The 8,392-nt window shown below is 33.4% G+C and overlaps 1 protein-coding gene across 1 annotated transcript; it reads right to left on the reverse strand.

Moving 5' to 3' along the window:
• Window positions 1-6,716: 6,716 nt before the first annotated feature.
• On the reverse strand, window positions 6,717-7,377 carry LOC308679404 (ephrin type-A receptor 3-like; the record flags this gene model as incomplete). The annotated part of the gene is made up of 1 exon (XM_081347015.1): window positions 6,717-7,377. A coding segment is annotated over one exon (661 nt), but the record flags the coding sequence as incomplete, so codon positions are not given.
• Between the last annotated feature and the right edge of the window lie 1,015 nt (window positions 7,378-8,392).

An 8,392-nucleotide genomic window follows, 5' to 3' on the forward strand; every position in this document is an offset into this window, starting at 1 on the left:
GCAGACTTGGAAAAGAACTACTGAAATGATAGGCATGCAAGGACTAAATCTGGCTATACTCAAATTTAGTCCAGGCAAAGGTGCATCTTAATTAAATCTTGCTCTACTTTAATTTCCAATATGCTGATGGCAATGGGATCTCCAAAAAATACATTCTGAGTCCCACACCACTGATTTACCACATCCAAACTTCAGTTAGTCTTAGGTCCAGCTGACTTTTGGTAACTTTGATTACTAGAGTTGCCAAGTTTTAAAACTTTCTAATTTAAATCAATCTAAATTGTACTGAAATTAAGTTAGAATATTAATGTTGATGAACATTCTAACATTCTTCTGTTAGAAGAAAAACACTTATTTTCTCTCACTAGGATTAATTATATTTACTTTTGTGAGATTTTTTTAAAAAAAACATTGACATTCTTCCAAGAAATGTATTTTGAAAACTTTCATTTTATAAATGGGTTTTTTGATTTGTATCATATATAAAAATATGAAAAAGCTTTTGAAAATATATGTGAAAGAATATACAATAAATAATCAGGAAAATACAATTCCATGCTAGTTAAAAACATTTACAGTACAAATTGAATTCCAAAATACAAAGGGAACCCTGTGGACAGATTTATATTGTCCTTTTCAGCAGCCAACACTCAGCTAAGTCAGAATTAACAGTAAGAAAAAAAAATACCCTAATCAAGGAAGTACCAAGTACACCCTCACAACACTGGCAGTGCAAGCTACTATAAATAACCATAGAGCAAACCTCATAGTCCCAGTCGCCAGCAATAATGATATCTTGTTGGATAATGAAACATCTGCAAGCAATCAAACTCAAGGAGCACCAAGGATTCCACAGATTTATATTTAATTTTCAAATGAAAATTGTGAGTATTCCTTATACCAAGTCTGAAAAACTAATATGACCCCCACTTCTTAAATCTGTTTGTATACATTTTGACTTTGTTTCTAACCAACATGGTTGTATGATGTTACTTCCATGGCTCATAACTCATAGCTTTCATAGGTACTAGCTCTGTATTCATATCAGTCTTTTCTTTTTAAACTTGAAATATCTACTTGTAGACAAATATAGAACTACAAAGTAAACAATATATAAAACAAAGAAAAAAATGTTTTGAAGAAATGTTACAAAAACTACTTGGCAATAATTGGTAATAATATCATGAACAAATTGACAGTTTTGCAAAACATCAGATGTCTGAGATATTTAGACATTTAGTCCTCAGGGAATAGGGCGGTATATAAATATAACTAAATAAATTTATGGGTATATATTCTTTTATCAAAAAAATCTGATAAACGAATTATCAGACAGATTCATTAAAGTTCATTTCATTAATGACAAAGTGTTTTATTTACAACAGAATAGATCAGGGGTCCTCAACCTATGGGCCGTGGCCCGAGAGTAGGCCGCAGGCTCTTGGCCAGTGGGCCATGGAAATGGCTGGCCGGTGCACACACATGTGGGTATGCATTTCCCCCACTCGTGCTTGTGCTCACACTCCCATTTGCACATGTGCATGGGCACAAACAGGGCCGCTAGTGCGGGTAGGTGTCCACAACCCATTGGAGCATGCATGAAATGAAATGGATGAGTCCTTCGGGAATAGGGCGGTATAGAAATCTAATTAATAAAATAAATAAATAAATAAATAAAAGGGCCGCTAGCTGCTGTGAGGGGATGCAGCCATTCAGGCCCCATGTGTGAATGGGGCCACTAGTTCCACACCAGTGTGCATGGCCCTGTGTGTGCACGCATGTGCACGTGCACACGCACCAATTTTGAACCTGCTCTCCTTCCCTCCAGTCCACAAGCCCAGAAATGTTGGAGACATCTGGAATAGATAGTATTTTTATTGGGAAGCACACAAACCTATGGAAAAAGGAAGGTGATGATGCAAAATGCACAGGACCATGATACTAACATTGAGAATTTTAGGTGTGCATTATAACCATCATCATCATCATCACCACAACCATCATTATTTTCTTTATTTTTGAAACTCACTCTGAATTATTTTAAAATCACAAAATGGTTATAAAACAGTATTACCAATTTCTTGCAATCATAACTGAAGAAGGGCTCCACAAGTGCAAAAAAAAATCATCTCTACATTCTTAGGCCCCAATTATTATTAAAAGATAGATATAATAATGATTAGGATTGTGTTTTCCAATGCATGAGAACATGAGCAACACATGCTCTTCCAATTAATAAAGAAGCCATATTTTTCCGCAATTGACACAGTATCTTTAAAAGCTATTTTAGGCTATAGCCACGTAGATGAGCATATAAAGCACTTCACTTCAAAATGAAATAACTCATAATTTTACTGCATATTCATTTATCATCAGAACATACCCATTTATAAAATAGTTCTTTATCAAAATCTGTTAACAGCTATTATATATTTCATCCTTCAACTAACAAGCCACCCTATTAGCTCTAAGCATAAATATAACAGAGGAAACAACCAGTCAGAGAATCAAACTATTGTTATGCAGGTATTATATCACAGGCATAATATATAGATTTTAAATAAACAAATGAAAAGTTTCTATAAATGAACAATTTAAATAGGGGGTAGGAATAAAAATGACCACTCATACAATTCACTTGGTTTTCATGCCTTTATGGATGTTTCTGCTGGATAAATGAGAAGGCATTTACTGATGGTGCATCTGGTTTTTAGAAACTTTTCCAATAATTCACAATGAGATCAAACCATCTATGAAAGCCAATCATAAATCTAGATAAATGCCTTCCCTTGAAAAACAATACTACAATTCATACCTACTACTCATTCATGTATTGTTTGGGGATATATACAAATTAAAATAAACATGACAAAAAGTAACGCTATTCAAATTAGTAACACAATTTCTTTTTATTCCTAGCTGCAATAGGGATATTTTTATGTAGAGTTAATTTTCCTTATTATCAAATATAAGTTGAAACCAGATATAGAAATAATCAAAATCCTAGTAAGGTAACTCTTAAAGATTATTTCAAAACTTTTATTTTACCTTTAGCAATGTTTCAGCTTATTTAGCTTTGAAAACACCATTGCATATAATACAATGTAATATATTAATTAAATGTATAGTTCAAATACAGTCTTTGCCATGAAAGCCAGCTAGGTGACTTAGGTCTCTCTCTCTCTCTCTCTCTCTCTCTCTCTCTCTCTCTCTCTCTCTCTCTCTCTCTCTCTCTCTCTCGACAACCCACTTCACAAGGTTGTTGTTGTGGGCAAAATAGGAGGAGAAAGGTATGTTGAATATGTTATCCACTTTGAGTTATTTGCAAAAAAATAAAAGTGGGATACAAATAAATAAATAATAAAGAAATTATCATTTAGCATTCTGAAGAGAATTTTGCTAATTGTCCAGTAGGAATATTAACTAAAATGGGTCAAGGTTGACTCAGCCTTCCATTCTTCCAAGGATGGTAAAATGAGAACCCAGATTGCTGGGGGCAATATGCTAACTCTGTAAACCACTTAAAAAGGTAAAGGTTCCCCCGCACATGCGTGCTAGTCGTTTCCAACTCTAGGGGCCGGTGCTCATCTCCGTTTCAAAGCCGAAGAGCCAGCGCTTGTCCGAGGACGTCTCCATGGTCATGTGGCCGGCATGACTAGACGCCAATCTAAGTGCTATTGCTATTGCCAAACAGAAAAATTTTCTTAAGCTACATTGAATACCATGATTGACTAAACTGATTTTTAAGATAATCCACCTATTCCTTTAAATTCTTTTGACACGTTTATTCAAAATATATGTCTTTCAGTAAACATATGCCTTCTTTTGGAATGATGCTGTCTTGAATCTACAGGAATGCCTTATATAATTTTCCATTTCCCCTAAAATAAACAATTATAAAACTATCTCTGTTGATTAGGTAATATAGATAAATTCCCATTACTTGCTTTGTCTTTAACTTCAGACAGTTAGATAGACTTTTAAATAGTTGTTCTGGAAACCAACATTCAATATGTTATTTCAATGTTGTAATCGTATATGTTTTAAATCATCTATAGTAAAGGTGTTTCTTTGTGAACTGCTAACAAACTCCAAATTCTTGGAAGATTTTTACAAGCAAAATGAAGCTAGCAGTTCTTTTTATTCTAAAAAGCAAATACACAGGCTACATATTATTATAAAATATTTTATAACACAGATACTGTATATTAGATTTCCAGACTGGGTTGGAACTGAATGAAGACTTAACCAATTAATAATAGCTTGTCCTAAAAGGCATATATTTATCTCAGATCTTTGGTATCTATACAAATTAGGTTGTCATCTGTAAAACCAGGAACAAACCCCCAGAGTTTATTTTTAAACATAACATGCCAATGATGTTGATTGAGCAGACTGTTATAAATCCAAATTAAAAGGTCTTGAAAAATAAGCAGGATATAAAAAATGTAATATTCTAAATCTGTGTTACACAAATTTCAGAATGAGTTTTATGTTTACCCTATGTCTTCAATTTGGATTAAACACAATGCCCAATTCTCAAAAGGGATCTGAAACGCTGATTTTATTAAGCCATGAAGACATTATAGTATAATTTGAGTCTTATATTTCTTTTTTCCATATTTTTTCATAGTGTTCAGAATTTTTAATAACTCATTTGAAATTACATAAACATTATTAAAACTATTAATAGAAATTCAGACTTTACAAAGTCTGTTCTCTGTCAAGGAAATACATGAACAGCGTATGTAAGATTTAATGCCAATTTTTTCAGCTTTTTTTCATTTTTCCTAAGTACACAATAGTACTGTCTTGTGATAATTTTCATACATTAGTGAGAAGATTCCTGATCTGCATCCAGAAATTCAAATTTAATTCACAAATTCAGAAGGAAGGAAGGAAGGAAGGAAGGAAGGAAGGAAGGAAGGAAGGAAGGAAGAAAGAAAGAAAGAAAGAAAGAAAGAAAGAAAGAAAGAAAGAAAGAAAGAAAGAAAGAAAGAAAGAAAGAAAGAAAGAAAGAAAGAAAGAAAGAAAGAAAGAAAGAAAGAGAAAATGTGAACAGATTTTTAAACTTTCAGTTCCTGCTGGATTACTTCTTGCGAACGGCCAGAAGTTGAGCATTTGAATATATACACTGGATAAAAGCATTATTTAAATCTCTCCATAATTACTTTCTTTCTTCAGTAATGTCTCAAAAGCACGATTCCACTAGAAATAAAACCAATGGAACTTATTTTTATGATCTTTTCTCTGCGGAAATGTGGGAAGCTTCAGCCTGCTGGAGATTTGATTTAAAGAAAAGATATCTACTCTTTAATAATATAAACAAGTGCAAGAAAGCTCAGGTCTTCTCTTCCCACAAACTTCCCACAAACTCTATTATCCTTTCAAATAATTTTTGAAATATTTTTATTTTACAAAATTTATTTAGAATTGACACCAAGAATGCTGGAGAATTTCTAGTGTCCTTAGCACTAGTTAAAAAATCCTTTCACGCCTATCCCATACATAATCTAGATTTAAAGCAAACTGAAATCACCCAACTTCATTTTAAGAACACAGACACAAACAGCAATATATTTTATATAAAATATATAAGATCTGTGCTAAGATATAAGTTTATATATAAATAAATATACTGCATATCTATATATCAAATATAAATTGTTTCTTTTTATGTTAATTTTAAGGTTTAAATGATTCTATTTAAAAATTTTACTGTGTTTCACTGAAGATTAACAAAATAATAAGCTTATTCAACTATGTTTTTGCAGAAACAAAGGAAAACAAAAAAGCATAATCACAATATTAAATAAGCTGCATTGTTCAGTATCTACAAACTGGTACATTATCAGAAAATGCTCTGTACCACAGGGAATAAGAGTCCCAGGAAATATTTTTGGGAGATGAGCATCATTAAGAAAAGGGAAAATGAACAATGTAGATGGATTTAATGAGTTAAACAGGAAACAGATAAATACTTTAAAGAAAAAAGTAGAAAAGATAAAAAAAATACTTGGTAAATAGGTCTAAAAGAAAAGTACATAAAGATGGGGAAAACATGTTGCAGAAACAGAGGTAGGGATTTTATTCTGGGATAGGGTAATATTTATTTGTTTGTTTATTTATACATGCCTTTGAATACATTTTTGACTCCTGGCAACTAATTGGATAAGTCCTTGCAGTTTTCTTGGCACAGTTTTTCAAAAGTGATTTACCGTTGCCTCATTCCTACAGCTGTGAGAAAGAGACACTGACCAAAGGTTACCAAGTGGCTTTGTGCATTACATGGGATTAGAACTCCTGGTCTACTGGTTTCTAGCCTGGTGCCTTAAATACTACAGCAACACGCTAAACTAATTTGTGTAGCAATGCACAATATGCTTGTCTTTTCACCTGCTTTTAAAACCAAGGAGCTCAAGTAAGACTCACTGAAAAATTTTAGTGTTTCAGTGTTGAAATTAAAGGTCCCAAAGTATAGACCAGTCCGAACCTCTCTTCATTCTGAGACTTAACCCCACTATACTACTTCTTAATTATAGCAAATATAACAAGCAATGCTTTTGCTGTCTTTTGAAAGGCATATAATAGTTTGGGCGTACCAGAGAGAAATATTTTGCCCATGATGACCCAGCCTGTTTCTGGACCATTTCTTCGCTTACCTGAAGTGGTAGTGTTCCTGTTGAAAAAAGTTTAAATCATCATGTTACCATTACCTTGGCAGGCGTAGCCTCTTTCTTCATAGCCGGCATTACACAAGCACTTCCCTATGGGTACTAGCCATTCTCCTTCGGTGCTGCAGTACATCTTGGGTGGGTCTTCCTCTTTGGAATGATTAACACAAGAGCCTTGCACTTCCACCAGTGACTGGGAATCCATAGGTACTGTATCTGGAAACATGGCCAAGTTCTTTATAGTAAAAGGGCATTTTTTGAAGTACACTCGCACTGATACTAAGGCCACACATGCACCCACATCTTGAAAAGCCAAATAAAATCCTTTCTTGCTCACAGGTCCTACTTCACGAACTTCTGTATTGAGCTTAAGAATCCGATCCCCAAGATCCATCTGAGTGAAGCTTTCATCGGCAGCAATGGTATCAATCTTTGTAAACTGGTGTTCTCTGAACTTGACAGAATGGTCATCATCAGATTCCATATAATACAAATTAAAAGTTTCCTTACAGGTACCCAGAACCAAAGGGATACTGTTACAATCCCTCAGAGTAAATTTGAGTTCCACATAAATTTTCTGAGCTGAATTGCGTGGTATCCAATTTGTCCTTAACCAATTGTTTTGACTGTGGTCCATGACGTTGCAGACTTGGTAAGTTCTGATCGGAGTATAGTTCTCATCAACACCACTTATTTCTTCCCACTGAAAAGAAGCATAAAAATAAATTAGCTAAACAAAAAAGGGTATGTAGTCACTAATAATCAGACAAATCACAAAATGGTAATTTTTTTAAAGGTTATCACCAAAGAAAAATCTTATAATTTCAGAAGCACAATGACATTGTGTAACAATGTATTTATTACAAATTCATAAACCTTTTACCCATTTTTCATTTAAAACTTGTAAGTTGGCAAAAAAATATCAATTTTTCCAAGAAGACTTTAACATTAAAATCATCTGAGGCCCATCTCTCTTTTATGTCTCTATTTTGAGGGCATTGTGATATACATAAAGCATACAATATTAAAAGTCCTTAATTTATTGTTGCTTTGCTTTTGTCCAGTTTTTACAGCAAAGTGTAAACACTTCCCTTCCAATGAGAAAGAAAATGGATATACCACAACAAAGCAGACATAATAAAGCTGAACTAAAGATTTTCACAACAGATTGGATGGAAAAGAAAAAAAAAGACAAAGCAAAGCAACTGAGTTCTTTTAGGAAAACTAATAAAATGCAAAATCTTAAAAATAAGAATCCACCATAGAACAGACTGAGTCACTTTCACTACAAAGAAGAAAAAGAAAAAGAAGAAAGAAAGAAAGAAAGAAAGAAAGAAAGAAAGAAAGAAAGAAAGAAAGAAAGAAAGAAAGAAAGAAAGAAAGAAAGGAAGGAAGGAAGGAAGGAAGGAAGGAAGGAAGAAAGAAAGAAAGAAAGAAAGAAAGAAAGAAGGAAGGAAGGAAGGAAGGAAGGAAGGAAGGAAGGAAGGAAGGAAGGAAGGAAGGAAGGAAGGAAGGAAAGAGAAAGAAAGAAAGAAAGAAAGAAAGAAAGAAAGAAAGAAAGAAAGAAAGAAAGAAAGAAAGAAAGAAAGAGAAGCCTCACACAGAGAAAGTATTTTAAAGCACTGAAATAAAACAAATAAAAGTTTATGATTGTAAGCAAGCAAAGGGGCATAAAGCACGTCAGCATTCAGCCAGGCTATTAACAATTAGACTTTTAA

Source organism: Vipera berus (genome assembly GCF_964194415.1).
Source record: "Vipera berus genome assembly, contig: HAP1_SCAFFOLD_453, whole genome shotgun sequence".
Lineage (NCBI taxonomy): Eukaryota > Metazoa > Chordata > Lepidosauria > Squamata > Viperidae > Vipera > Vipera berus.